General features: G+C 48.0%; 10 protein-coding genes across 10 annotated transcripts; 6 read left to right on the forward strand and 4 right to left on the reverse strand.

Moving 5' to 3' along the window:
* The first annotated feature begins 1,216 nt into the window (after positions 1-1,216).
* GGS25DRAFT_265336 (uncharacterized protein) lies at positions 1,217-3,843 on the forward strand. Its single transcript, XM_049257335.1, has 2 exons — positions 1,217-1,482; positions 1,702-3,843. The coding sequence occupies exon 2, from the start codon at positions 1,711-1,713 to the stop codon at positions 3,691-3,693; it is 1,983 nt and encodes a 660-aa protein (XP_049116354.1). The 5' UTR covers positions 1,217-1,482; positions 1,702-1,710; the 3' UTR covers positions 3,694-3,843.
* Positions 3,844-4,286: 443 nt separating this feature from the next.
* On the reverse strand, positions 4,287-4,873 carry GGS25DRAFT_521385 (uncharacterized protein; the record flags this gene model as incomplete). The annotated part of the gene is made up of 3 exons (XM_049264054.1): positions 4,287-4,367; positions 4,455-4,690; positions 4,807-4,873. 3 exons carry the CDS (start codon positions 4,871-4,873, stop codon positions 4,287-4,289), a joined length of 384 nt encoding a protein of 127 aa, XP_049116355.1.
* Positions 4,874-6,268: 1,395 nt separating this feature from the next.
* On the reverse strand, positions 6,269-9,042 carry GGS25DRAFT_531394 (alkaline-phosphatase-like protein; the record flags this gene model as incomplete). The annotated part of the gene is made up of 3 exons (XM_049265494.1): positions 7,101-9,042; positions 6,816-7,051; positions 6,269-6,725 (listed from the first exon to the last, which is right to left on the reverse strand). Exons 1-3 carry the CDS (start codon positions 8,481-8,483, stop codon positions 6,269-6,271), a joined length of 2,076 nt encoding a protein of 691 aa, XP_049116356.1. The 5' UTR covers positions 8,484-9,042.
* Positions 9,043-9,322: 280 nt separating this feature from the next.
* On the forward strand, positions 9,323-10,146 carry GGS25DRAFT_489276 (uncharacterized protein). The gene is made up of 2 exons (XM_049260886.1): positions 9,323-10,050; positions 10,123-10,146. Exon 1 carries the CDS (start codon positions 9,513-9,515, stop codon positions 9,741-9,743), a length of 231 nt encoding a protein of 76 aa, XP_049116357.1. The 5' UTR covers positions 9,323-9,512; the 3' UTR covers positions 9,744-10,050; positions 10,123-10,146.
* A 650-nt stretch (positions 10,147-10,796) lies between these two features.
* GGS25DRAFT_265511 (uncharacterized protein) lies at positions 10,797-12,100 on the forward strand. The gene is made up of 3 exons (XM_049257336.1): positions 10,797-11,293; positions 11,405-11,786; positions 11,856-12,100. Exons 1-3 carry the CDS (start codon positions 10,944-10,946, stop codon positions 11,856-11,858), a joined length of 735 nt encoding a protein of 244 aa, XP_049116358.1. The 5' UTR covers positions 10,797-10,943; the 3' UTR covers positions 11,859-12,100.
* Positions 12,101-13,102: 1,002 nt separating this feature from the next.
* Positions 13,103-14,534, forward strand: GGS25DRAFT_265619 (NAD(P)-binding protein). Its single transcript, XM_049257337.1, has 4 exons — positions 13,103-13,276; positions 13,339-13,586; positions 13,640-13,922; positions 13,980-14,534. Exons 1-4 carry the CDS (start codon positions 13,240-13,242, stop codon positions 14,234-14,236), a joined length of 825 nt encoding a protein of 274 aa, XP_049116359.1. The 5' UTR covers positions 13,103-13,239; the 3' UTR covers positions 14,237-14,534.
* A 183-nt stretch (positions 14,535-14,717) lies between these two features.
* On the forward strand, positions 14,718-15,319 carry GGS25DRAFT_521390 (uncharacterized protein; the record flags this gene model as incomplete). The annotated part of the gene is made up of 3 exons (XM_049264055.1): positions 14,718-14,754; positions 14,831-14,922; positions 14,978-15,319. The coding sequence occupies 3 exons, from the start codon at positions 14,718-14,720 to the stop codon at positions 15,317-15,319; spliced, it is 471 nt and encodes a 156-aa protein (XP_049116360.1).
* On the reverse strand, positions 14,943-16,954 carry GGS25DRAFT_531404 (uncharacterized protein; the record flags this gene model as incomplete). Its single annotated transcript, XM_049265496.1, has 10 exons — positions 14,943-15,640; positions 15,716-15,841; positions 15,897-15,932; positions 16,012-16,075; positions 16,131-16,146; positions 16,211-16,283; positions 16,337-16,510; positions 16,560-16,567; positions 16,641-16,862; positions 16,920-16,954. 10 exons carry the CDS (start codon positions 16,952-16,954, stop codon positions 15,549-15,551), a joined length of 846 nt encoding a protein of 281 aa, XP_049116361.1. The 3' UTR covers positions 14,943-15,548.
* A 613-nt stretch (positions 16,955-17,567) lies between these two features.
* Positions 17,568-25,646, forward strand: GGS25DRAFT_531406 (polyketide synthase; the record flags this gene model as incomplete). Its single annotated transcript, XM_049265497.1, has 13 exons — positions 17,568-17,748; positions 17,807-18,040; positions 18,155-18,392; positions 18,452-18,760; positions 18,819-19,029; positions 19,096-19,111; positions 19,174-19,281; positions 19,343-19,438; positions 19,488-22,351; positions 22,405-22,617; positions 22,674-24,109; positions 24,181-24,346; positions 24,405-25,646. 13 exons carry the CDS (start codon positions 17,568-17,570, stop codon positions 25,644-25,646), a joined length of 7,314 nt encoding a protein of 2,437 aa, XP_049116362.1.
* A 360-nt stretch (positions 25,647-26,006) lies between these two features.
* On the reverse strand, positions 26,007-27,111 carry GGS25DRAFT_521393 (uncharacterized protein; the record flags this gene model as incomplete). Its single annotated transcript, XM_049264056.1, has 4 exons — positions 26,007-26,178; positions 26,285-26,366; positions 26,450-26,658; positions 26,744-27,111. The coding sequence occupies 4 exons, from the start codon at positions 27,109-27,111 to the stop codon at positions 26,007-26,009; spliced, it is 831 nt and encodes a 276-aa protein (XP_049116363.1).
* Between the last annotated feature and the right edge of the window lie 404 nt (positions 27,112-27,515).

A 27,515-nucleotide genomic window follows, 5' to 3' on the forward strand; every position in this document is an offset into this window, starting at 1 on the left:
GACATCAATATTACACCAGTCTCACCCCCATTGTTCTTGCTTTACTTGTTATTTGTTTTATCATACGTACGTACCTACCAACATCTTCATAACCGCGATTTGTGTTATTAGCTGGTTCATATTTGAAAAAGATGTCCTTACGTGGAATTGATCCCGAAGAGAATAGGCGACGGATGAGAAATGGGGAGCTCTATTTTGCTTTTGCTCCCGACCTGGTCAGGGATCGTCAACGATGCGCAAAAGCATGTGAGATGTTTAGAGCGGCGGCCGGGGATGTCGACAGACGCAAGCTGGTAGAACTATTCCGAGCGCAAGTTACTCCCCAAATCTTCTCAGCTCGTTACAATATCTAACGTCTGCGATAGAATTCAGAATGATACTTCATCGTTACCTCCTAAAGCAGCAACACCAGAGGAAGAAGAAGACCTGTTCGGGGAAGAAGTTTGGTGTGACGCCCCCATTAGGATGGATTATGGATATAATGTGAAGTATGTATGTCTTCCCTAGGCCTGTCGGCTGTTGTGTGCTTATTTATATACGTGCCTAGGTTTGGGAAGAATGTCTATGTGAATTCCAACTCGACATGGATTGATACTTGCCTGATCACAGTCGGTTCGCGCACGCTAATCGGACCAAACTGCTCCTTTTATTCGGGCACTCACCCTACAGATCCTCGGGTCCGAAATGGCACTAAGGGTCCTGAAAACGGTGCCCCGATTACAATAGGAGAAGATTGTTGGTTTGGCGGAAATGTAACTGTTCTCCCAGGAGTGACCATTGGTCGAGGGTCGACTTTAGGAGCCGGGTGTGTGGTGACGAAGGATATACCCCCCTTTTCCGTTGCGGTTGGGAATCCGGCGCGAATTTTGGGCCCGGTCCGGGAAGTGCCTCCTGACCAGCTACCATTTGGATATACACTCCCGAAAGAGATCCCAAATAAAGCTCAGAACGGCCTTTCATAGTTGGACGCTGTAGGCTAGATTTTTACATCTATTTTACCTACCTAGTACAGTAGCTGACGCGTTCCTGTGCACATATACGTATGTTTCGCTATCATTTGTGCATGGACCATCTTATATGCATAAAAACGGCCCTAAATAACATTGATAGGCTGATATCCGATTGTGGCATATTTAATTACGTGGACTTTGTTTCGCATCTCGGGGCTTAACCTTTCAAATCCGTCCGAATCCGAATCCAGCCAAGCCTCTAAACTCCCCGCCGCATCCTTAGAAACCGTTTTCTTCACGTTCTTAAGTCTCCAGAAGTCCAGACAATCATTCACGTTTCTTTTTACATGACGTAACATCATTTTTCTCTCAAGGCTGAGCAGGCTCTCGGTGCAAGTCTGTCTGTGCATTTTATCTGATCATACTATCTGATCTGATCAACAAATTAAACCAACTCCCTTCTTTTCCCACCTTTTCATCCATGTATTAGTCGACATCCTTTACTTGCTTAGATTAGACCAGGAACCAGTTTGTTTGTCTCTCCTTGCTTTGTGACCTGTGTGACCTTCAGGTGGTCTGCTGGTTGGTTGGTTTACTTTTAGCGTGGTTTCTCAGCCTTGAAACTTGTGTGACTTGAAGTAAGTGACTTGGCATTTCCCTTCTTTACTAAGGGCTTGTTAAGGAATTCCCTTTATTTCATTCTCCTACATATACCTGCAAATGGCTTATTGACACGATCTGAATTACATAGTTTTGTACCATGAGTACCAATCAGTCAGAACTTCATCCCGTGTCTTCTGACATAGAACAGCAACGACAGCGTAGCCCTCCTCCGGTGCATCCGGACGATCCGCTTGGTGGCCCGGCGCAGCACCTCGAATTTAACGAACAAGACGACGACCCGCCTACCCCACGCTTTATGCAGGAAGAAGGCTCCTGGAAGCGGTGGAAATGGGTCCCGTATCCAGTGCGAAAGTATGGCAAGATTGCTTATAAGTGGATGAAGGGGCCTCAAAACCCCAAGGTCTGGAAGATTGAACCATTGTTTCCTGCTGTCCAACATGCGCCGCTTCGACTTCTCGACAAGTACCTTCCGAATCCAAAACATCAGATTCTCTTGTATACGGCGTACATTGCCATATGGATTACCACGTTTGCGCTAGTCATGTGGAGGGGCCAGGTCGCATCCGAGATTGCGACTTATGGCACACCTACCGACATAAGTTGTGGTGTTGCCTATTGGACTCGCAACAACAACTGCGGACTTGACGGCGTTAATTGCAGGCCGTTCAGCAACAGTTCATTTGCATTCCGATGCCCCTCCAATTGCGCTAGCTATCGAGTCCTCAATCCTCGGGCGGTAGGAGACCAAGAGGTGGTTTATGCCCCACTGATCGTAGGCGGCCCACCTAACACCACAAACATAAAAAATGCTGTCTACCGGGGCGACTCCTTCATCTGCGGTTCTGCTGTCCATGCCGGTGTCATATCCAACACCCAGGGTGGTTGTGGTGTGGTATCGATTATAGGAGAGCAGTCAAATTTTGTCGGCTCCAGCCGGAATGGCATCAACAGCGTTGGATTCGATTCTTACTTTCCACTCTCTATATCCTTTGCTCAGGGTATTGAATGCACGGCCAAAGATGCGAGGTGGTCTCTGTTAGCAGTCTCGGTGGTTTTCACAACTGTCTTGTCTCTTTTCACGGCATCATCCTCCGTGTTCTTCTTCACAATTTTCATTGGCATCTTTTGGCATGTCGGCTTGGCATCTGATCCACCTAACATTACCCCCACAGTTGCTCTTTTCTCCAACATTTTAGGCAAGTTTCTTCCTGCAATGTTTTGTGCTTGGGTATTCTACGACAAAATGGGTATTCGACGGACTCTACAGGGCTTAACGGCCCAATTTGACAAGACAATTTTGTGGCTTGGAGGGTGTTGGGTCGGCGCCCTGACAAATTACACCTTCGACTTCATCCCGATCTCGCGTCTCACCGGACACGATCTGGACCAACAACCTGGTGCTAAGGCTGCATTGGCTATCATAGTCATTGTGCTCTTTTTCGTTCTTGTTGGACAAGTCTGGTGCTTCCGACAAGAAGGTAGATTGATACGCATCCTCAAACTCTACGGCTTATTCATCCTAGGGATCATAGTCTGTCTGGTACTCCCTAACCTAAACCTGCGCATTCATCATTACGTATTAGCATTGCTTCTCGTGCCGGGAACGAGCATGCAAACCAGACCCTCTCTACTCTACCAAGGAATACTCATAGGGTTCTTTGTCAACGGTATCGCCCGCTGGGGATTCGACTCAGTTCTACAAACTGCTGCCGCCCTGCAAGGCGATGCCCAAACGGGATCTCCGCTTCCCGGTCTCCTCGCACCAATTGTTAATGCCACCCTTTCGAGCATCACCTTCCGATGGCAACCCCCACCAGGAGTGCGATATGACGGTATCAGCGTTCTCGTCAACGATGTCGAAAGGTACCGCGGGTTCTTCGGTGACGATGGCTCCGACCATTTCACGTGGACTCGCGATACTAATGGGACGGAGTACAACGAGTACTTCCGGTTCGGGTACATGAGTGGCACGACCAGTGGAGATTACTCCAAGGCGGGTATCTGGACCCAGGATCTCGAGTGGGTCGATCCCGAGCCGGGTCCTTCCAGAATCAAGGCCCGGGGTATGGGTATGGAGGACGATGGAGTGGTACAGGTACCGCGCGAAGTGTGGACATGATGTGACGATTAGTTTATTGTTATGAATAGGAATTACTCTTGGCGCTATCTCAGTAGATAATGTGTCTATGAAAAAGACGTTTCGCTCTAACCTAGGAGTGAGTTGAGGACTCAAGTATCTACACTCATCTACGCTAGCCTGCCTCCCTTGTCGACGGCTATCACGTTGTGTCGGCGCACGATCTGGGGTACCTGGTGGTTGGAGGAGCTGCAGCTTGATCTCGTAGCTTACGCCCCGTAACAACAGAGCTCTAGGGGTTTCTTCGCATATATACGAAAGATGCTTTTGGTTCCCCAAACATGGTAGGTATAATACGATTGTATACCTCTAGATACGCATTCAATTATCCCCACAACATTGCACGAAATAATGTATACCAATTCAAAATCCCAGAATATCAACAAATTAAATATAGCCGCAGCAGCCCCTCATATGTCTACCTGGCCCAAAATGAGATTTTTTTTTTACTCGGCGAAACGAAACTCCTAATTAGGTACTATTTTCCAGCTTTTGTCCCATGTAGCTACCCAAACCATATCTCCAAGCAATAGAAGAAAAGAGGAAAAAAGAAATGAAGATACCATCACGCGATTTTATTCGCAAGTCCGGACCTCATAATGCACAGTCGAGTTCCCTGTGGACGGGACCTTGGGTTTGAAGTCGAGGTAGACGAGCTATTATTTGTCAACCAACAACGTTAGCGATTTGATGAACACAAACGAAAATTAAATTTTTTTTTAAAAAAAAAGTCGGAAACTCACCTCCCCCTTCTCAGTCTCCCAATCCCCATTAGTGTCGCGATAGAACACCAGCTCCCCGGAGCCGGCGTCCCGCACCTCGGCCGTCGTGTGCGTCAGGGTCCCCTCGGTGCGCCACTCCAGCTGGTAGCACGAGGACTTGGAGACGAGGAACGGCTTCGAGCACCGCGCGTTGCCGTCGCTGTCGAGGCACTGCTCCACGGCGAAGTCGAGGACGTGGCCTTTGGAGACGGTGTTGGCTGTGTAGAAGAGGGGGGGGTTAGTTTGGGGGTGAGGTAAGGGGAGGGGGGGAGAGGAGGGGAGGGAGGGAGGGAGGTGAGGTGGAGTGGCGACATGTAGTAAATTGATAACTCACGCTCTCGGAAACTTCCAGTGAGTGCTAGGCCGGCGGCTAGGACGTTTTGCGCGGAGGGGATATGCATGGTTGCGGTTGAGATGGTGTGGTATGTTAATGAATGAATGAATAGGTTGACAGGGAGGATTGGTATTACTGGGAAAATACGGAATCGTAATATAGTAGGTTAGGTATGTAGTTGGAAAGAAATCGAATCTTGACGTCGAAGGTAAACTTCAAGCTTACTTGTAGTCGTTCAGGGGATCCAGGTCTTAATCTTGGCAAATTCCATATGCACGACGTCATCAGTCCTGATTCATCTGATTCATGACACCGTGAAACTTATTGCGACTGCATAATTACTCTAGGGAGGTAAACTAGTGACTAGTGACACGAGATTTGCATATTTTCGTGTGACGCTTTCATAAAGAGGCTCTTCATAAATTGAATGATCTTGGCATTGGGCCGAGACTTGTTGGTGATGCTTATTTTGACTACATCTCCCATTTCTAGCATTGGCTCAGCCAAATTTATTAAAGATGGGAGGTCGCGCCAGCTAATGTTACTATTCAATTCATGTACAGTATTGTTCGGTCTATCATCGCGGCATGATCTGATCGGTTTAGCCATCTCACGCAGGTGGGTTGGGTTGGTATCAAAGAGTACAATTGAGTAAGTGGAGAGGGTGACCATAAGTACCTGTGAATGGCTTCACTTTATAAACATCCATACTACATGATAGGTACCTGGGTGGGTGCCGAGGTAGGCACAAGAAAAAAAATTAAAAACGAAAAAAAAAAAGAAAAAAAAAAGATTTGTGGTAGGATTGAACCCGCACCCTCGGGCGTCCCACAGTGGTTTTCGTTCGGAACCCGCACTTTCTGGGGAGCCCTGGTGGTTTTCGCACCTCAACCACTGAGCCAACCTAGGTTGAAAACCCAGGTACCTAGGTTCTCACCTAGGAAGTGGTAGTTGTTGGTTTCCGGGGACCTATAAGTTTAACTTCGGCGTGGAGGTGGGCTGTTGGGGCGATTGTGAGCCTTAAAATGCCACTTCTGGCCTTACAGCCTTGAATTTCAGGCCACCACTTTCCTCCGCCACTTTCAAGGCAGTACAGTGTGTTATATGCCGTAGACGTTAGGTAAGATTTAGGTCAGGAATATTTCAATGCCTCTAGAAGGATGAAACCTGTACATCGATCTTCCTATTACGAGTCGTAACTTAGAGATGATAGATCTCGTCCTCGATTGGGAGAATGGTTATTAGTTCATATCGGTCACTGAGTAGAAAAAGGAGCTCAAACTCACACAGAACTTGTAGCTGATATTCAAATATTAAAACGAGGTAGGTATAGATACTTCGGTCGAGACTGCGTTTTCAGGTATACATTGATCAATTCGACCACTCTCGTCATAGCAGCTTGGTCCTAGTCAGAGTTTGTCCCATTGCGCCTGGAAGTCAATAGTAAGGTCATCGTATCAACTTACCAGAACTCCTCGTTGGGACTATATGGGCTTCGGTGCTGCCATATGAAGAAAATGAGCCAAGCAAGAAGCTCGGCCCAGAAGACACGTAGTAGGCGCTCCTGCGACACAGCAGCCAGCAACTTGCTTACATATTGAGGTATAAAGCTCAACGATTCTGGATTGGAGGTGTATGTTGACGAAAGTTTAAACACAAATGCTGCCGCGCAAAGGGTGAGAGATGCCACGACGGCAACGAACCGACCTAAGACGTCTCGCAGATTCTTAGCATTCATCACAAAAGCCAGGGCATGAGACAGAAAGGCGAGGATCCACAGGATGACTGGATGCGCAACGAGGAGATCTTCAATTGACTCGGCGATGGAATACTTGATGCCGTGATTGTTGACACATTGGCCCAGGAAGTGGAGGGTGATTAGACCCAAGTATGCCGAGGGAGAGCCAGATCGGCGAGTTCTGCGACTGACCATGAGTTTTGGGTTCAGAAAGTTGGTTTTGGGGGGAGATAATCACACATGCCTAGAAACAGAGAGGACTACTAGCCACAGAAGTGAAGCCCAGTGCCAGTAATGGTGCTCCTCTTCCACGAGGCCGAGGACGAACATGGTTGCGGAATGAGCTGCCGTGGCGATCAATAGTGAGCAGCCGCTAAAGTCTAACGAACGAAGTGATGCGTATGATAGCACTGCTACAGCTGTAAGACAATAAACTCCACTATGCAGCCGACTGACGCTGATATTATCTACGGATTTGAGCAAAAGGCCCTGGGCAGCGGCGGCGAACTTATCGCGATGTCAGTGAGCATACTACATGAATGAACGTGCTATACACCCCACTCGCCTCGGAGATGGAGACTTTCAAATACTCTCTGGCTTCGTTGTTGGGCGAGTTCGCCCAGGCCTTCTCCGCCAACAGCATAGCTTCCCACAGATCGTCTGCGCGATCCAGGCCATCGTAGCATCTGGTAGAACTCTTACTATCATCTAAGACTTTGGCTGTTTTGGGGCATTTTCTCGATAGTTCAAGAGCCCGGTGTATCTGTTTTGCGTTCTCGGCCAGAAACTCCACAGCTTTCGTGTCGTCGTCAAAAGCGGGAAGCATGTCAGGTATGAAGATACCCGAGTTTCTTGACGAGATTAGAAAACCAAGTAATCCTGAAAGCGTGGGGACCATGTCGATCTGGTGTACAGTGAAGTAGTATAGGTAGTCCTCGGTAGCTTCTAGGGGGGAGCTGCGCCGTGGCTGTGCCATGCTTTCCAGTTTAGGGGATATGAAAACGGTGGCGGCGGCGAGCTCCTCGGGTAGGCGCCCGCTGTGATTTCCCTGAGCTGTCATGCCGTGGTCACCAAGAAGAACCAGAAGAGTATCCTGCATGTGAAGCTCGCGGATCAAGGCGGTGTAGATGTCTCTGACAACATCATCCATCTCAAGCTGCTTGGGCCGCATATGAGCAGACTTTGGTCCCCCCATGTGAGCTATACAGTCGAGTCCCAAGTAATGCAGAACCAGAGCGGTCCAGTCATTATTCTCCAACTCTTTGGACAGGTTTCTAGTGACATTTCGGTCACCATCAACGAGCCTTGGGAGGTGGAAAGAGGAGAAGTCCTCCTTGCGGTCAAAGACGTCCGGGTACAAGTCTATCCACTCCTCTATGCCGTAAAAGACGAGTTTCTGGTGCTCAGTCCTCGATTCCTTGAGACGTACGAGCCAGGTATCTCCGCCGTCCAGACGCGAGTCCTCAGGCCAGTTAACCACATTTAACCAAGCATCCAGAAACGACTGACTCGACCCCTGAGTCAGGGCCTTGATACTAGACAGGGTCAAGATTGGCATGGACACAAGGGCTGTTATAGGTACAGCGGCGCCCGAGCGAATAAGGCTCTGCGTAAATGGGAAGCCACCTTCCTTAGAGAAATCAAAATCGGTCCTCAACGCATCAACCATCATAAAGATGACCTTGTCGAAAGGTGCCTCATAAACTGTGGTATCTAATGACGGGCTGAGAATATCCGTGACTTCTAGCAGAGGTCGACTGCGGAAGAGACCAGCCATGAATATGAGCGTGCCCAGAGGAATCAGGATGTTCGTTGCCACGAGTAGTTGTACCCATGTCGTATGCCATTTGGAAGTAATCACACCGGCAAAATAACGTATCTTGATACGATGTGTGAGAATCATTTTATAATAGGATATGAAGGCATTCAGCATCAACATGAACTGCACTCAACTGAGTGATTTCTTATCATTGTTCTACGACGTAAATGCCCACCATTCAACATCTTCATGGCCATGCTAATTAGAGTTCTGATACTCGAACCTTTCATCTCGAATACATGTATCTGTAGGCATATGCGAGCTGGAGCTGGGTCAGCTCTGTCCGCTATTGACACCCTCATGCAGACACAGCCTTATAAACAGCCCCCACAGGAGAGTTAGTAGTCATCACGTCAGATAGGATCGTAGTTGTAAATTCTCGCTCATAGTGTTATTGGAAGTGCAAGGTTTCCATGCCACCCTCCGTAAAGGCAGTATCGGAGTAGGGGACGCCAGCTTCGACGAAGCAGAGTCTGATGTGCTCGCCACGCCCTGGAATAACATGCCAGTAGATAAGATGGTAAGGGGCTTCCTTGTTCGGGTCTACGTGTGCTTCCGCCATGGTGGAAGGATCTGTAGCGAATTTCGCTAAGGATACATTGTCTGAGTTCTAGCTATTGACCATGATGAAACTGCGGATGGAGCTTCTTCACCTAGGTATTCTATCAGGCTGGGAACGTTGAGGTGTTGGTTGAAGATTGACCTCCATCCCTGGGCACGCAAGGTAACAATTATGCTTTTCCTCTTCGTGTAATACTTGTACAATGCATGCAGAATGCGCAGGTGTGTTACACAACATGACACAGCCATCATTTGCTAGGCCGTTGGTTGTAATTCCTCCAAAGGGAGATATCGTTAGCACTTTTCCTTACCGTGACTGCAGCAGGTGAAATGCTACCTCATCCTCCATGTCTCAATGCTTCAGACACACCCTAAAATAACTCACACTGGAGTATACAGCTGGTTACATAGGTACCTACCTACTATGTACTGGAGGTAGCTACATACAGGCGGTATGTAGTTGGTCGGCATTGCACCCACCTCTTCTCTCCGTAGAAATCGTCTCGTTCTTGATATCTCCTCGTCATCAAGGCCTCATTCAAGATTTCAGGCCTCAACTTCAAAAGCCCAATTCAACTTTTCTCGATTATGGCCGAACCTCTTGACCTCAATGGCCCAGTACTGTCGCCGCCCGATGGCATCGAGTCCAATCTGGATAACCCGCCAAACCGCAATGCTCTGGTCATTGGACTCACCTCATTCTTTCTGGTCATATCATTGTTGTTCCTCCTAGTTCGCGCCTATGCGAAATTTGTTTACATGAAGAATACGCAAACACTTGGAGACTGTAAGCCTGATTTCTGTAGCGGCTGCCTATAACTCATCTAACCAGGGTTCGGACCAACCCAACTACATCTCCGACCCCCTCTGGTGTAGTTGGGTTGGTTATAATACACGACCACCTCCGGTGTAGTGTATACACGACCCCCTCTGGTGTATTACACTTACGAAAATTGCTGGTGTACATTAAAAGCGGGGCAAAAGCGCTCGCAAAATGAGGCTATTTTACCTACCTAAAGTATCATCTCGTGATAAAGTTTGGTGTTTTGGCTATGACGTAATTGCCAACCTGCTGAAGGTATCGCGAGCGCCACTATCGCCATAAATGAAGATATCATTGTAAATGAAGATATCATTGTAAATGAAGATATCATTGTAAATGAAGATATCATTGTAAATGAAGATATCATTGTAAATGAAGATATCATTGATGATGTTTGAAAATGATTGTTTAATGGGCAGATGCTTAGGCTTATATATGACAAGAAGGGAGGTTTACTGATTAGAAAGACCTGAAAGGGCTTGAGTGTTTGATTTTTGTGATTGGCTAATTTAATCAAAAAGGAACGGGCGTTGAATATCAAACGCGTTGAATATCAGACGCGTTGAATACAATCAGTAAGTGGGACTTTTCAGAAATTTGAGGGCAAATCTCACGATATTTCCTTAGGTCTCGGGCCATCCCAGCCTTCTTTTAATATTTCAGCCTTACTGTTAGTGTTTACACCAAAAATACTAGTAAACACTAACAGTGGCTGTGCCCTGTGGCTTGGGTGGCTGGTATCCACTATAAATACACGTTATTACACCCAATCCAACTACACGGGACATAAAAGTGTAATTGGGTGGATTTAGAAAGTGGGTCTGGTGTAGTTGGATTGGGTTGGATGTAATACACTTGGTGTACACCGGTGTAATAGCGTGTAGTTGGTCCGAACCCTGCATCTAACTGATCGGTAGTATTGATAATTCCCGCAGTGGTAGGGATCGCGGGAAAGAGTGTATTTACTTCTCTGGCTAATGCTTTCTTGTAGGGTACTTACATTGCCGCATGCATCATTATCTTCCGCATGGCTCTCACCTCAGGGTTTTTTGTCCACGGCTGGGACTTTCGGCTGAAAGATCTATCATGGTTCTACTATGTTAGCTTGTCTTGCTCTGGGTCAGTTGTAAGGCCGCCACTATGCTGATCTGAGCTGTTTAGAACCTCTTTCTCGGTATCAACTATATCTTGCCACTATGATCACGCTGAAGTCAGCCATTCTCCTCGAATGGGCTCGCATTTTTGGTCCGGGTAACCGCAGATTATTCCGCTGGTCATGCTATACCATCGCGGCAGTGAACTCGATCTATTACACCATAAACATCATCCTTGAGTGCACGGCATGCACCCCACGGGAGTACTATTGGGATAAGACGATCATCGGTGGTACTTGTAGATACTCGACCCTTCTATCTCTGATATCTGCTCTTGTCAACCTCGTTTTTGACGTCGCTATTCTTATCCTGCCACAGGGGGTTATCTGGCGTCTGAACATGTCCCGGAGGAAGAGAGTTGGTTGCTCTGCTGTCTTCGTTATAGGCCTTCTGTAGGTTAACCTCTTTCCTCTGCTCCTGGATCTCGCATGGGTTTCTTGGTTTCTGGTAATCTACTTTCGACAAACTATGCTTTCTAGTCGCTCATATGCACGATGCCATAGGGCCTGTGTTTGTGCGGCGCTTCGAATAGCCTTCACTGTTGCATACGTATCGAGTGACGACTATACCTACCTGCTATCACCACAGACGATCCTGTGTAATGCTGAAATCACTGCTGGCATTTTGGTTTTCACTACGCCTGCTGCCCCGAAGCCGATGCTCTACTTGACTCAGCGCGCTGTCGGGTCAATGGGCCGATTGATACGTTCGGCCAGAAGCAGCAGCCGGGGAACAGCAAGAGGCGCAGAGAGCGAATTCGATTCGCAGTCCAGACCTTTCAAGTCTCTGTTCTCCCGAAAGAAGTCGGGATCAAACTTGTACAATCCGATCGACGAGCGCAATGACTTGGCATTAAGGAAGCTTAGTTCATGGAAGGATCCGAATGTGAGCGGGCAACGGCCCTTGATGCCCTCTATAGAGTGACTGATATAGGTATCTATGAATTTGGTTTAGTAGTTACGGTAGTCTCCTTGATACTAAGCCATACATATGTAGGTACACTTCCCTATCAATCTGTTGCGGGTGCCGCTAGCGACACTACCTAGTAGCTTGGCTCCTTAGGGGTAACCTTATTTTAGCACTGCGCCAACATGGTTAGGAATAAAGCAACCTTGGAAGCTTTCTTCCTTCTCTTTTCCCGTTTATTGGTTGTTGCTAAGTTGCCCATCCACTATTATCCTACCACGATTCGCCAATTTCACTGTCCATTTATGAATATAGCATATAAATCGGAGACATTCGGAAATAATCTATGATCTTTTGAGTCTCAATCTTTTAGAATTATGAAAGGCTAGTAACGTTGGTAAGTTTGGCAGGATGTGTTGGTTGGGGCGGTTGGGTGAAAGACCAACACATGCTTGTGATCTGAAGGATGCGCACCATCGAATGTAGTGTGACCCGCGTCCCGCAGCTGCGTCATATTTTCAGCCTTGCCGATGAGTTAAGTAGAGTGTCCCCGGAAAAGTGAACCTGCTGTTACGCTGAGTGGGGACGGGCGACCATGCACGAGTAAATGGTTCGACCAACAGAGGTTGTATTCGGTGAGGTGGTGGTTTAACTCGCAGTTTATATCCGGACTGAGACAAGATCTGTGGTTGGGGGGACACGGCATACAGGCAGGTGGTGTATGCCTTGATAGATTACCTAGTTACCTAGGTATTTAATAACATTGAAACGCTTGTAGCCTTATTAGAAACCGTGAGAATCATCGGTATCGAATCCAAGGTGTAACCTCGAGTAGCACGTTAATCCGGCGGGTAACTATGGCTGTTCAATATTTGGATGTACCCATACAAAATAGGTTCCGCTCGTTAAAAGACGCGCTACAAGTTATACAGCCAAGTGGTTACACAACTGCAAGCCTTTCAAGCAGTAACCTCCAGGCATGACAAGCAAGGGAAGTAATATATATGTGTTCTAGACCTGGCTACAAGGATAAATCAGGATTGATTGAAGAAAAGGGGACAAAAAAGGAGCGTAAGGAGATTACTACTACTAGTTACTACTAGTAAGTGTGATTATTATGTAAGCGGCACGTGCTCAAATGATGCCCCTTTTCTATGAGAACCCCTATTTTCCGTGAATCTGTGATTCAATCCACAACCTGATTGTCTTGACTCCAACAATCCAAATCCTTCCCGGGCTCCTGCAGCCAACATTTATGCATGATAGGTACCTACCTTGGTTAGGTAGGTATTAATAGATTAGGAAGTCAGCGCAAATATTTAAAATCAATTTTATTACTACGTATGTACTCATGTAACTAGGTATGTGAAATTCGTCATCCATTTATCTCATCTCCCCTTTCCATATTCGCCCAGCAACATAGCAATCAATAATGAATATTAGCGGACACGCATTAATTGTCGGAGGGGGTACGTAACTCGATAATCTTTATTCTGCATTCTATTTGAACTAGAATTGTAATAGATTCTAGGAAGTGGAATCGGAGAGGCGTGCTCTCTTGCATTCGCCCAAGAAGGGGCTGCCGGAATCGTGGTGGCAGACATAAATCTCGAGGCTGCAGAGAGGGTCGTTAAAGAGATCAGCGCCTCAGCTTCGCATACGAGCTTCAGGGCAAAGGCAGTTGAGGTCGATGTGACATCAGATGGCTCTGTAAAGCACGCAATTGCAGAAACAGTCACCTTCTTTGGTCGTATTGACTATTGTGTCAATTCAGCCGGTGTAGGTTTGGTCCCCCAGACCTTTCAGGAAACATGATCTTGATGTGGCTACAGATCGGCGTCCAAGCCGCAAAGGGAATTTCCGAGGCAGACGTCTCCGAATTCGAGCGCCTCATGAGCGTTAACGTTACGGGCACCTTCCTAGTAAACCGCCACGTTTCTGCAGCTATGAAGTCTCAAGAACTCACTGCTGTCTCTAATCGAAACCCAAGCAAGCGTGGGTCTACAAGAGGATCAATCGTAAACCTTGGTTCTCTCGCTTCGTACATTGCGCAGCCTCACATGGTCCAGTACACAGCGTCCAAACATGCAGTTTTGGGCCTGACCAAGAACGCCGGTAAGCTTAAGCCTACATGCCGTAAGTGGATCCTGCAGCTCACATTATCTCTTCAAGCGATTGACAACGCGGTACACTCTATACGTGTAAACTGCTTATGCCCGTCCTGGGTGGATACTCCGATGATGCAGCAGGCGATGGACAGCGTGCCCGGGCTGAAGCAGATGGTCGAGCGAGTGATACCGATGGGCAGGATAGCATGCCCAGAAGAAGTAGCCGATGCAGTCATTTTCTTATGCAGCCCCAGGTCGAGCTATATCACTGGCAGTAGTTTCATTGTTGATGGTGGCACATCTTTATCTGGCAAGGTTTAGCGTCCGCCTTTTCAGCTGCTACGATGTAGACTTGGAATCTGCATACGGTGGGATCAATGACCTGCAGTTATATGATAGGAGATTGGGCTGTTGCAGGTCGAGGCTGTATTATCCGCCTTTGGTACAATCTTGGGATCTTATGCATTGTATTATACTTCACAGCCTACATACATACGCTCCCTGCCTCAATGTTACATTGGCGATGCGCCTTATAAGCTTTTTGTCCGGTTACACCGTGAAGGATCTGATGCATTAGTACAAGCAGATAGAGTCTAACACTTCCGGAAATGTTATTGTAGCCACAGCCTTACCTTCATAGAAATACCAACATACAGTGAACAGATAGGAGTATCAACATGTCGATCACTTTTTTCGTTAATCTTTGTCCCCGTCTTGAGCATATCACTTTAACGACCTTTACTTGACATGGATTCTGAGGCATCGGAGACCCTTAACCTTACCGGCGCAGGTTATATCACCAATGGCTTTCCGGCGCCTGGGTTGCCCCGCACCGTACCGTACGTCACATCACCGGATCAACCCAGACGGCCAGTCTGTATTCCTAAGCACTAATTTGGGAGATCACCACTGCAGCAACAAGCCGTCGCGAACATCATATATTCGACTGCGCAAAACCTGTTGACTTAAATGATGGCGCTGATGTGCAGCATGCCAAAGAAAATGAGGTTAGTTGCGATTCCAAGTCTCAGATATGTGCTAAAAGTACTGAGCTCTCCTTAGCCTCCGCAACACTATCCAAATGGTACCGTCGCCCGTATGGTGGACTTTGCTCCAGTTGTGATCTCTCCTATGCACCGTGCGGGGTCCTTGGACTATGGCGTTGTCTTGGAAGGTGTCTTTGAATTAACACTTGATTCTGGTGAGACACGAATCATGAGAAGAGGTGATATCAGTGTGCAGAGGGCTGCGGCGCACCAGTGGCGCAATATCACGGGCAATGGTACTATGCCTGGTCGTATGCTGTATATTCTGCTTGATTGCAAGGACTTGTTCATTGAGGGCGAAAAGGTTGAGGGTTATCTTGGCTTGTTGGGGCAATATTACAAAGGAAACGAAAAATAATGATATAGGACTAAAAGTCGACCATACGAAGTAGTTATACTTAGGTATGTAGATAATGCTGAAATGAGTGTCTAGGGACTGCTCTCGGGTACAGTACATGGAGTCACAGCGAGAATATGGATGTATATAATCCAGGTATGCCCTTATAGCTCATAAAGCTCTAGCTAAGTCAATCAAGTACACATCTAAGCTCATATACCATATCCTTTTACAAATATAACACTAATCTCTAGGGAATACTCGATGGTGTACTGGGTCTCAGCTGTCGTTCTTCCTCGCCCTGAGCCTCCCGAGATTGAACATATATGGAAATATGTAGTCCTACAGCCATGTTAGAATACGAAGAATCTGATCATGAAATATTTGATTAGGCAGATACACATACCCAAACCGTACGCCATCCTATAATGTCAAATAGGTGAACCAACGATGCTTTTTTCCCGTACCAGAACCACGGTGGCGGGGATCGGCTCAAACTCTGTGCAACTACCTTTTCGGCATAAATGAACCGGTCTGTGGTGACTGGGATAGTGAGCTCATTCATACTTAACAATGCGAGTTGGAAGAACGCACGCACCTGGAGTTCGTCGCACATGCTGGCGAAATTCGTGGGCTAAAAGAGAGTAGTGAGATCCTTCACAGTGATAACCTAGTGAGCAATGAATAGATCACGGATAATATGGAACACGAACCTTTGGGCAGCTCTCTGTCGAAATCATTCTTCAATATGTTCGTTCCAATCTCCCCGCTGATGATCTAAAGTTACGATTATCAGATTGTCGCAACGTGAACAACACATGAGAAAGCATACTGTTAACACTTTAACGCTGCAAATTCCCGGTTAATTTCTGAGATCAGGACCAGTCTTTCATCCAGTATGTTATTACTTACCCAAGAGGAGCCATCTCAATGCGAAGCGTGCTAGACCAGTGCTGAAGCGCCGCTTTGGATGCATTGTAGGACGCTGCTCAGTATATCAGAAAACTTCCCATAGCTCGATAGGGTGAACTCCCTCACATCCATAAACATATGGCACAATACCTCCAACAGATCCAATGTTAACGATGGTCCCAGATGACTTGATGAGCATGTCATGAAAGTGATGTACCAGCCGCATGGGCCCAAATACATTGACATTGAACATATGCTGCACCTCAGAAACGTCGGTGTCGATGGCAGTCATAGTATAACCTGATTATACACTTAGCTTCAAGGTCTGCACTGTGATTACCGATCTCACATATTCCACTATTGATGCACCAATATTATTTAGGTTAGCTAGGTACCTTTGACCCCTTCTGCCACACAAGGGATTTCTTACGCATTGTTCACTAGTATGTCCAGATTGCCCCCTGTGACTGCATGTACATGCTTCTTTAACTCCATCACAGAGTCCTCCTTAGTCACGTCAAGAGGGTAATGGAGGATGCCAGCCTGATCGAGATGCTCGGCAGGCTCGTTAGGTAACAGAGTGGCGATAGGCCGGACGTTATGTTTCGCGAATTCCCTGACGAGCGCTTCTCCTATGCCCCCTCGTCCGCATCTGAGAAAAGTCAGTAACGAGTCAGACCACCAAATATCTCTTCTGCCGTGACCTTACCCGGTGACTAGGGAAAAGCGTACCCTTCCTGCCATTTCAAGGGCGACTGGCTATTGACTCGAATGTTTCGGTGGAGGACAGTAGCGATCACGTAGTACTGCAAAGGGGAATGTCAAACTTGACTGAAAACCCCCCCACTGTTCTGGCTCTGAGAGGACAGGATTGATGATAATAAGGCAGCCAACCATATGATTCTAGGAAATGGCGGAGATAAGGACGATGTTTCCTAATGCACGGCCCCGGAGGACTTTGCTGGTGTCACCCTACATGTTGCATTGCCCTGAGTAAGCCGCAGATTCTCAAGGCTCTCTTAGTATATGCTGTGTACCTACCTATCCATCCTTTTCGTTATTCTCCTTAAAGTCCTTCCACGATATACCGGACGATTCCCTAATCCAAAAAAGAAAATCCACCAAATCTCGGGTACTAGGTACTCCGACGAGCTAAGCCTCGGCCTTAACATACATACGCGAAGCTATGTGTGCCGTGCAGAATAGCGCCGTAGTACTTGCGTATATGGGGACAACATGTTCTAGATGTGGGTGAGCTGCAGACGTGGGGGAAGCTCATTGTCTTGTTTTTACGGACTTTTTTCATAATAAAAGATGCCCCCTTTCGTCTGCTGGCAGCGGTATGATAAGACACACGATGAGCTTGAGCAACATGAACTCCACATTGCAAATTGAACCGCGACGTCAGGAGCAAATTGCTGCCATGTCTGAACAAGCAACTACGCAGTCTAGCTACAGTATCATTTCCACGCCCAATGATGTGGCCGGTAGTTCTAAGTCGAACATGGATGAGAACCCCGTATGCATTGTTGGAATGGGTATAGATCCTCAATCCCTGCTCCATGTAGCGCTGTCGCTAAAGTACACCATGCTCAGGTTGTCATCTTCCTGGGGGCGTTCGATCGCCTTCCGATCTCTGGAATTTCCTCGCCAAGAAACAGAGTGCTCGGTCGGTTGTCCCAAGCAACCGGTTTAATGTGAAAGGTTTCTATCACCCACATGGAAACAGAGCCGGAACGATGAATGCAAATGGAGGCTATTTCATCCAAGAAGATATCCGCCTCTTCGAGAACGCCTTTTTTGGCATCAACAATATGGAGGCGGCTTATAGTAAGTCATATCATATACCAGAGTGATATTAGTCCAATCCTTTAGGATAAGTCTCCTTGTTCGCTTATCATATAACGATCTGTCGAACTGAATGACTGACCGGGAACAATCAAGTGGATCCTCAGCAACGAAAGCTTCTCGAGGTGGTGTTTGAGTGCCTTGAGAACTCTGGGGAAACACTCCAAGGTATCTCAGGTACCAATACAGGCGTCTACGTGGGCAGCTTCACACTAGACCACCAGATCATGCAAGCCCGAGATCCAGATACTATTCAAAGATATAGCGCAACAGGAGGTGGCACAACAATTCTAGCGAATCGAATTAGTCACGTATTCAATCTCCAAGGGCCAAGGTATGTCCTACGATTAAACAACACATGTAACGGTGTCTTACTAAATAAATACCTTTTAGCCTTACTTTGGACACGGCATGTTCGTCTTCGATATACTGTTTAGATAATGCTGTCAATGCCCTTAAGCGCGGTGACTGTGATGGTGCCATTGTCGCGTCTGCGAACTTGATCACCGCACCAGAACAATCCCTTGCGACCATGAAGGCGGGCGTTTTGTCACCTACATCTACGTGTCACACATTTGATGCTTCAGCCGATGGCTATGGACGAGCCGATGCTGTAAATGCCATCTATTTGAAGAGTATGTCTTCAGCGATGAGAGATAAAAATAAGATATTGGCGGTGATCCGAGCGACTGCTGTAAATTCGTGAGTTTTACAGGCCCGTAAAGTATACACGGATGTCTCACTCAACGTGTCGCTGTAGGAATGGCAGAACTTCTGGTATCACTCAACCAAGTGCCGAGTTGCAGGAGGCCGTAATTAGGAAAGCCTACAGCACCGCTGGCTTATTATTCGCTGACACGGACTACGTCGAGTGCCACGGCACTGGGACTCCCGTTGGAGATCCCATTGAAGTAGACGCAATCACGCGTTGTTTCTCACGATCCAGGGAATCACCTCTCCTTATTGGGGCCGTAAGTTCCCCTTTCAATATATGACAATATACTACGGTTAAAGTTGCCTCGCTAACATTGTATCAGGTGAAAACAAGCCTAGGTTTGCGCCCTGGAACAGCCACGGCAAAGCTACTAGGACCAGTGCCTGATAACAGTGCTTAGGACACAGCGAAGCAGCCAGTGGACTCACCTCACTTATCAAAGTCGTCTTGGCTCTTGAGCATGGCAAGATCCCACCCACGCGCGGGGCAACGAGACCGAATCCCAATTGTAAGTGCTTCCTTTCCCACAACGATTTTCTAAGCACTGGGTACCTAACATAAACAAATAGTGCGGCTTGAATCTTCGAACATCAGAATAGTGACAGAGATGGAAGAATGGCCAAGAGTCACACGTAGGGCAAGTATCAACAGCTTTGGCTATGGAGGTGAGCTGCGAGAACCTTGCAAACGGGAAAAGAAGCTTACTTGGAAAAGGTGCAAATGCACATGCTATTCTTGAGGCATTTGATCCTTACATTACAGTTCCGGATTGCCTATCAGAAGAGGATAGCGATGCGAGGATTGCTAGTCAACAGCTTATCATACCCGTCTCAGCTTTCTCAGAGAAATCGCTTGAGTCCCGTATCCAGCAGATATCTGAGGTGATTCCGACCTGTGGTTGGAACATACTACAAAGCCTCGCATATACATTCAGCGCTCGCAGATCCCAGCTGGGATATAGGAAGCTATTGTTAGTTAAGCCTAATGAAAATGGGAAACCCAGCTTATCGCTGATGAAGTCGGCAAACCATACCGATGGTAATACTCAAGACCCTTTACCTTACGCCTTCATATTCACGGGTCAAGGGGCTCACTATTCCGGCATGGGTAGAGAGCTTCTTGAGCGGAGCGATGATTTTCTGAGCACCATTCGGGAGCTGGATCGCACTCTACAGACCATTGCACCAGAAAAGGCGCCAACTTGGTGTATAGAACGGTCCATTGCTGAACACACACCGACGAGTCCAAGCCACGGTGCCGCACTTAGCCAGACAATCTGCACCGCTATCCAGATCGCTATCGTCAATACACTTCACTGCTGGAATGTAAATCCTGTTGCTGTTATCGGCCATTCATCTGGAGAAATTGCTGCTGCTTATAGTGCAGGCCTGATCAGCCAAAGTCAGGCTATACTCACGGCATACTTCAGAGGTTACACAGTTGATCAGCTACATATACCGGGATTAATGATGGCTGTGGGTATCAACATTAAGACCGCTCGGAGCCTTATCCAGCAGAATGATCTCAACGATCATGTCTGTATTGCATGTGTTAACGCGCCAGAGAGTTTAACACTCAGTGGAAGAACCGAAGGGATCAAGCTTCTCCAACAGAAGATACAGGAGCAGAACAAGTTTTGTCGGATATTGCTAACAGATAGGGTTGCCTATCATTCCCACATGATAATAGAAGTTGGCAAAGCCTACGAGGAAGCGCTACGCCCGATATATAAGGATCACCAAAATAGGGGTTCGACTCAAGGGATAGTTCAGATGTGTTCCTCGGTAGGGAACATCGGCGACGCGTTGACCACACCAGATACCAACACAGACTGGGCTGGATATTGGCGAGAAAACCTCGAAAAGCCAGTTCAATTTGACTCTGCTTTGAGAAGCCTGGCAGCTTCTAGGGATCTCCAGTTCATAGAAGTCGGACCACATCCGGCTTTGAAAGGGCCGGTGAATCAAATCCGAGCAAGCATGATGGCCGATGTTGATCACTTCCGGTATGCTCCGACCTTGGTCCGTGATCGAGACACGGATTTATGCATGAAGGAATTGGCTGGTACGCTTTTCATGCATGGACACAGTCTTAACTGGGAGAAAGTCAACTTGATTGAACGAAGCAACCAAGTTCCCCTCCATAATCTTCCTCCATACCCCTGGGACTACAGCAGTACAAAGCTACTCTATCATGAATCACGTTTGAGTCACGAGCTACGAAATCGCAAATATGTGCGCCACGAATTGTTGGGGTCGAGGCAGTACGCCGGCAATGGTATTGACTGGAATTGGCGCAATCATAGCGTGCGTCTCAAAGAGATGCCCTGGATGCGAGACCATATCGTTGGTGGCCAAGTAGTTTTCCCAGCCGCGGGCTATCTCGCCATGGTCATGGAAGGACTCAGTCAGATCCAAGACGATGAAGAGCTGTCACACCCACCCCTTTCCGCCTTTCAGTTCCGAAATATCAGTTTCAATACTGCGCTTATAATCGATGATCAGGACGGCCTCTTAGCGGAAGACACTGAACTGCACACCAACCTATCGCCACGAAAAATCTCTACGACGAGTACTTCTTCCTATTGGTATGACTTCTCTATCTCGTCGTACAAGATCGGTAGATCAACTGTCCACTGCGTAGGCAGTGTTCGGGAGGCAGATGGCTTAGATCTTGATCAAGCCTTCACCATTGACCAAGCAGAACGATTCGAGAGGGTTTCTACAAACAGGTGGTACGAGAAGTTCGCTGTGGAAGGCTTGAGCTTTGGTAGAGCATTCCGCCTAGTTCACTTCCTTGATCAAGATAATAACAGGGGGCGGCCGGAGGCCATAGGTATCACTCACATCAGGCCTCCGGGTTCCGAAAATGATGGCACATTCTACCCAGTTCATCCCATTACCATCGACGCATGTCTACAAGCAGGTGTCATGACCACATGTGCGGGAAATGTGAGCGAGCTTCAGGCATATCTTCCGGTGTTCATCAAGGAATGCCGAATCGACATCTCGTCTGCCCCTGAGTCCGCGGGCTTGGACGCCAAAGTTTATGCGCGGTCCGAAAGGACTGGTGTATCCACTCAGAGGATATCCTGCACACTTCGAGACTCAGAAAACAAAGCAGTGGTTCATATGAGAGATGTACGAATGTCTTTGTATTCGGAGAGTGCATTCAAGCATCCAGCAAAGCCTGGAGAAAGTCCGGACGGTCAGCGCCACCCATGTCTGAGTGTCATCTGGAAACCTGATATTCAATGTCTTCAGCCTGGGTCTGGTGCTCCATTGCGGGAATACATTGCCGCGTTTATTAAACAACAGGATGCAGACCTTGCTGATGACGAAAACGTCGCGACCATCGGATCATTGCTTGACCTAGCTGGTCATAAGAAGCCACAGATGCGCGTTCTTGAGCTCGGAGACAGCTGTAGCTGTAAATCCAGTCGGTGGTCGACGTTTCTAGATAGAAATACTTCATTCCCACGCTGTGGGAAGTGGCTGACTGCTCGCATTGCCGACCACGGAACATTGTCAGTCGATGATGAGGATGATGGCCCGTTCGATGTAATCATTATCACAGGGGTAAGAGATTGTCGCTCCAATACTTTTAGCAGCCATACTTACATCGTCTATAGCTGAGAACTTCCGAAAAGTGCTGGAGATCCTGCTCCAAGTCAATCATATCTCTTCTTGCCCGTGATGGTACTATCATAAGTCGTCAGACACATGCAGCTCAGACGTCTTTGGAGGCGGCAGGCTTGTGGCTAATTGAAGTTGATAAAAGGACTTTTTTATCTAGACGTTTATCCGATACTGGAGTTCTCAGAAAAAAGACTTTTATCATTCTAGTATGTTTTCTTACCCATAGCTATCCCAACCCCCCATAATCTTACATTATGCCTAGGTTCGTGACCCCTCTACGAGACTCTCCGAGTTTGCATCATTCCTGTCGGTGCATCTTCAACAAGCAATTGCCGATTCCGAAGTAAAGGTAATTTCAATTTGCGATGTCCAACAAACAGTATGCCCCCAAAACTCCGTGTTCATCTCTTTGCTCGAAATGGAGGTTCCTTACCTAGCAACCATGGGCCAGCTGGAGATGGACCTCCTTCGCAGCATTAGCAACGCAACAACTCATCTCCTCTGGGTCACCGGTGCCGGAATGCTAGGTGAAGTCCACTGTAATCCTGACCTGACTCTTTCCTGTGGACTATCACGGGCTTTAATGCTAGAACAACCCTCATTGCGCTTCGCGGTCCTAGACGTCGGGCCCGAAGCTTTCCAAGTACCTACCAAGCAACTGACGTGCGACAACATTATTCGTACCCTGATTCCTGCAGATAAGTCGGACGATAAGGAGTACGCCCAACTACATGGTATGCTTTACACCAGTCGCTTTGAACCTGCGTCGAACTTTAATTCCCTGTTCCAAACCCGAATCCAGTCCAAAAACCACTTCGAGAACATCCTACTAAGCGAAGCGAAACCAGCTCGGCTATCTATTGGGAAGGTTGGGGTCATGGACACTATCCATTTCGATCAAGTAAGGGAGCCATCAAGCGACCCGCCCTCTGGCTTCGTAGACATTGAGATGCAAGTCATGAGTTTGAACGCCAAGGACGTGTACGCCCTGAATGGGCGAGTCGAGACTCAGCAGGGGACTACTGCGATGGAGTTCGGTGGGACAGTTACAGCGATAGGCGCCGGAGTTCCAGAGACTCAGCTGAAGATCGGCGATAGAGTCATCGTCGTCATCCCGAATCATTTCACCACCACAGTACGAGTGCCCGTCTGGGCGACCCATCGAATTTATTCGGATGAGGATCTGATTGTCATGTCGGGCCTTCCCATAGCTTATAGTACTGCGCTGTATGCGTTAAATGATCGTGCAAATCTTCGGTCTGGCGAGTCCATCATGGTCCATTCTGGAACAGGTGCGCTGGGCATAGCAACTATTGCTATTGCCCAACGCATTGGCGCCACTGTCTACACTACCGTTGGCTCGTCTGCGAAGAGAGACTGGGTTGTCAATAACTTGGGCTTGCCAGCTTCGAATATCTTCAGCTCCCGCGATGCTAACGATTTCGTTGCCGGCGTGAGAAAAGCAACACGAGCGCGTGGAGTTGACGTGATTGTCAACTCTCTTACCGGCGACCTTATGCACCATAGTTGGGACTGTCTGGCTCCGTTCGGCCGCTTCATCGAAGTTGGCAAGCGGGAGCTAGTCGACGCCGGCAAGTTAGATATGTCCGTCTTCCTAAGGGGCGCAACTTTCACCGCCTTCGATCTGAGCGAGCTATATTTTCATAAGGACCAGTTCTATCGCGAGCTACTCGTCACGTAAGCAGCTAGACCCCACAGAGGTATTTTTACTTTTGGCTTCCAACTTACCATGTCATTGACTTGCGTAGCAAAATAAGGGAAGTGCTTGACTTGTTCCGCGCGAAGGAGATCAAGCCACTTCCCACCAAATGCTTCGATGTATCAGAGATCACCAGTGCCTATCGCTACTTTTCGAAACGAGATAGGGTGGGTAAAGTGGTCATCTCGTTACAGGATCCCGGAAGTTCCATTCCAGTAGGTTGTCCCCTCCCCCAAACAAACTGCACCTACAGGACTAACCGAGATTGTCCAGGTATCGCTAGCGAAGTATCTCACCATTCTTGACAAAAGGAAAGTCTACCTTCTAGTAGGATGCCTGGGTGGTCTCGGCCGTAGCTTGAGCCGTTGGCTGCTATCCCGCGGGGCACGCAACTTTGTCTTTCTTGGCCGATCGGGCGACGATAGGCCATCTGCGCAGGCGCTCATATCCCAGCTTCAAGAAGCCGGCGCCAACGTCCATGTCGTTCGCGGAGATGTGTGTCTCTCCGATGACGTGGTCCAGGCCGTGAAATGCTGCGTCGGCACGGGCTTACCCCTCGGCGGGGTCATACAAGCGTCGATGGGCCTTTCCGAAAGCCTGTTCTCGCGCATGAGCGGCGAAGCCTGGCAGAAGGCCGTGCGGCCGAAATGGGCAGGGACAAGGAATTTGGATTCGGCCATCCGCGGCGGAGTCGACGATCAGCTCGATTTCTTTCTGCTCATGTCATCGATATCGGGAACCGTGGGTACGGCGACAGAGAGCAATTATTGCGCGGCGAACAGCTTTCTCGACGCGTTCGCGCGCAAGGGCCGTCAAGAAGGGCGCCCGGTTGTCTCTCTTGGGCTGGGTATGGTGTCCGAAGTGGGATATCTGCACGAGAATCCCGATATCGAGGCGTTGTTGCTGCGTAGAGGAATTCAGCCTCTCAGCGAAGAGGAGTTCTTGCAGATGGTCGACTTTTCTCTCATCTCCGCCAAAAGCACATCTACAACCCCTTCCACCTCTTTCTCTTCGTCGTCCTCTCCTCCGCATATCCTGACTGGTCTCGAACCTGTCAGACTTCGGCATTTGAGAGCCCAGGGCTTCGATATAAGCCACGGCGCCACTCAGGATCCGCGTTCGTCCATCTTATCGGCAGCCCTTGAAGCCGACAAGCAAGCCAATGGCAGTGAGATCGAACAACTCCAGAATATTGCCGTAGCTACGTGGTTGACGAATGTCTCATCAGACGCTCTGGCAGCACTGAAGAAAGAGGCCGATGCTCCCACGCTGGAAATCGCTGTTCTACGACTAGCGAAAAAGTGCCTTTCCAGCTTGATCCTATTGCCCACAGAGCTTATCGACGATCACAAGGCCTTGAATGGATATGGAGTGGATAGCATGATTGCGTCGGAGTTCCGCAGTTGGCTATGGAATGCATTCAAGGTGGACGTTTCGTTCCTGGACATTCTTAGCCAGGGGAAGTCGTTGCATGAACTCTCTGGTTTGGTTGTGAATAGAATAGCTACGACTTAGGTACATAAGGTATGAGTTGCGTACGTTAAGAAAACATATTGGATATTGTAATTAGTCACGTATAAGTGTGAGACTAAAGCTCTGTGATTTCCCAATAGGCTACAATAAGCTCATGGCATCATCACATTTTCACCACTAAAGGGATTCAGGGGGTCTAAGCAGCCACCTCCAATCTTGGAGGCTTCCATGAGATGTAGGCAACTTTTATATCCAAAATGAGTAAATTTCGTCCCCTTCTATATGTAATTGAACCCAAACACCTTCAAATTAACCCGGAAACGTAGAAACCCAAAGATACCTCCCGTCCCCCACCCCCCGACCGCCGCAACACGATCAAATATCCTACTTACCTAGGTACTTTCACCCAATCTGCTTAAATGTAACGGGCAACGTACCCGCGTTCTTAATATAGTTATACAGCCCAGGGTAGATCGACTTGCCATAGAGGTTCGACTTCTTTTTCTTCCCACAGACTGAAGTATCCGGGGGCGTTTGTCCGAACAGTGCAGGGCAGTAGATCTTCGTCGCGTCGCTATTATTTTTCAGATCATCAGATACCTTCCTCGCCCAGGTTGATAAGAACAAGGGCAGTGGGTTGGATTAAAAGCCCCGGGGGAAGGAGAGGGGAGAAGGCTTACTAGTTACTAAAGCTGAGCTTGAACCACTCGCTCCAGCCCACGTATCCCGAGCTGTACGCCGCGCTGATCCAGGATTTTTGCGCTACGTCGGTTACCACCTAGTATTAAGCAAAGTACTGGGTACGTAGGTATTATAAGGCTTTCAACGTCTTCTGGGCAACTTACCGTTCTGCTCTGCGATGGTGGCGGGCATGAGATGCGCGCCCACCCCGCCTTGGTTAATGCTCGCCCATGGGAACTCCTCCGCGCTGATGGTGTCGGTCGTGATTTGCTGGGTCCCGCGCGTTCCTAGCTGGCCCGGTTGAAAGGGGCGCAGGTTGGTGCCGGCGTCTGAGCGGTGGGTCGCTGCTGTGGCTGCTGTTGGGTTTCTTTGCCTTTCCCCCCCATGGCGTTAGTGGTTGGTTGTTGGTGGATAGGAACCTAGGTATGAAAGTCTTGTATGATAAAGTAGGTACATACCAGACAAGGTTGCCGTTGTAATTGCAAAGAATCACATAGCAGTTCATCTCAGCAATGTTCTGCCAGGCTGCCACATTCACAGTAATCGGCTTAGGGTCGTTCTGTGCACCCGTAGCACGCTTCTCCAGACTGAGGTCCACGGTCCCATTGAAAACTTCACCTTTCCCGCTGTAGAACTCTTTGACTTGCTTTTTGAGCTCCTCGATCTCTTGGCTGTTTAGGGTGCTGTCGAATTCAAGTTCGAACTCTTCTAGGAGTGTATCAGGGGCATCGATGTTGCCTTGAGGCTCGGTCACAGGAGCCCCTATTGTGGTACCCCATAACATGGACAGGGACAGCCCGATGATATATGATCGAACGTTGACCATGGTTATAGGAGATTCTAGTAGATATACAGTGTAATGTGGCGTTATAGATAGAGAATGCGAGATTGTTTGATACACGGCTCCAAGACAGCACGATGAGAGCACAACTACGACCGATATATATATCATTAGAGGCATTCAGCTATCTTACCTTACTCGGTGAGCTTCACTCAAGCTGAAAATGTTCGCTGCCATATCCATAGGCAATAGCTGCGCAGACTCATGATTCTCAGCGAAGAATTCCAAATGTGTATACCTACATGTCAGAAGCAACGTTCAAAAATAGACGAGGCCGAAACAATTAAGAGCCAATCATTTCCAGTATATCATTCTACGAGTCGCTTCATGTAGACATAATCAGTAATTGTCCATCTTTAACCGAGTATGACGGTTCGTGGAGTAAGGTA

Source organism: Hypoxylon fragiforme (assembly GCF_022984875.1).
Source record: "Hypoxylon fragiforme strain CBS 206.31 chromosome Unknown GGS25scaffold_5, whole genome shotgun sequence".
NCBI classification, from domain to species: domain Eukaryota; kingdom Fungi; phylum Ascomycota; class Sordariomycetes; order Xylariales; family Hypoxylaceae; genus Hypoxylon; species Hypoxylon fragiforme.

What these genes read in the sequence shown, in the direction of transcription:
- GGS25DRAFT_265619 (XM_049257337.1), top strand. Translation starts at nt 13,240, where the DNA reads ATGAATATTAGCGGACACGCATTAATTGTCGGAGGGG. An exon ending in CGCATTAATTGTCGGAGGGG is followed by an intron (nt 13,277 to 13,338) that starts GTACGTAACTCG and finishes AATAGATTCTAG; the next exon opens with GAAGTGGAATCGGAGAGGCG. An exon ending in ATTGTGTCAATTCAGCCGGT is followed by an intron (nt 13,587 to 13,639) that starts GTAGGTTTGGTC and finishes ATGTGGCTACAG; the next exon opens with ATCGGCGTCCAAGCCGCAAA.
- GGS25DRAFT_265511 (XM_049257336.1), top strand. Translation starts at nt 10,944, where the DNA reads ATGATCACGCTGAAGTCAGCCATTCTCCTCGAATGGGCTCGCATTTTT. An exon ending in GTCTTCGTTATAGGCCTTCT is followed by an intron (nt 11,294 to 11,404) that starts GTAGGTTAACCT and finishes ACGATGCCATAG; the next exon opens with GGCCTGTGTTTGTGCGGCGC.
- GGS25DRAFT_489276 (XM_049260886.1), top strand. Translation starts at nt 9,513, where the DNA reads ATGGCCGAACCTCTTGACCTCAATGGCCCAGTACTGTCGCCGCCCGAT.
- GGS25DRAFT_265336 (XM_049257335.1), top strand. Translation starts at nt 1,711, where the DNA reads ATGAGTACCAATCAGTCAGAACTTCATCCCGTGTCTTCTGACATAGAA.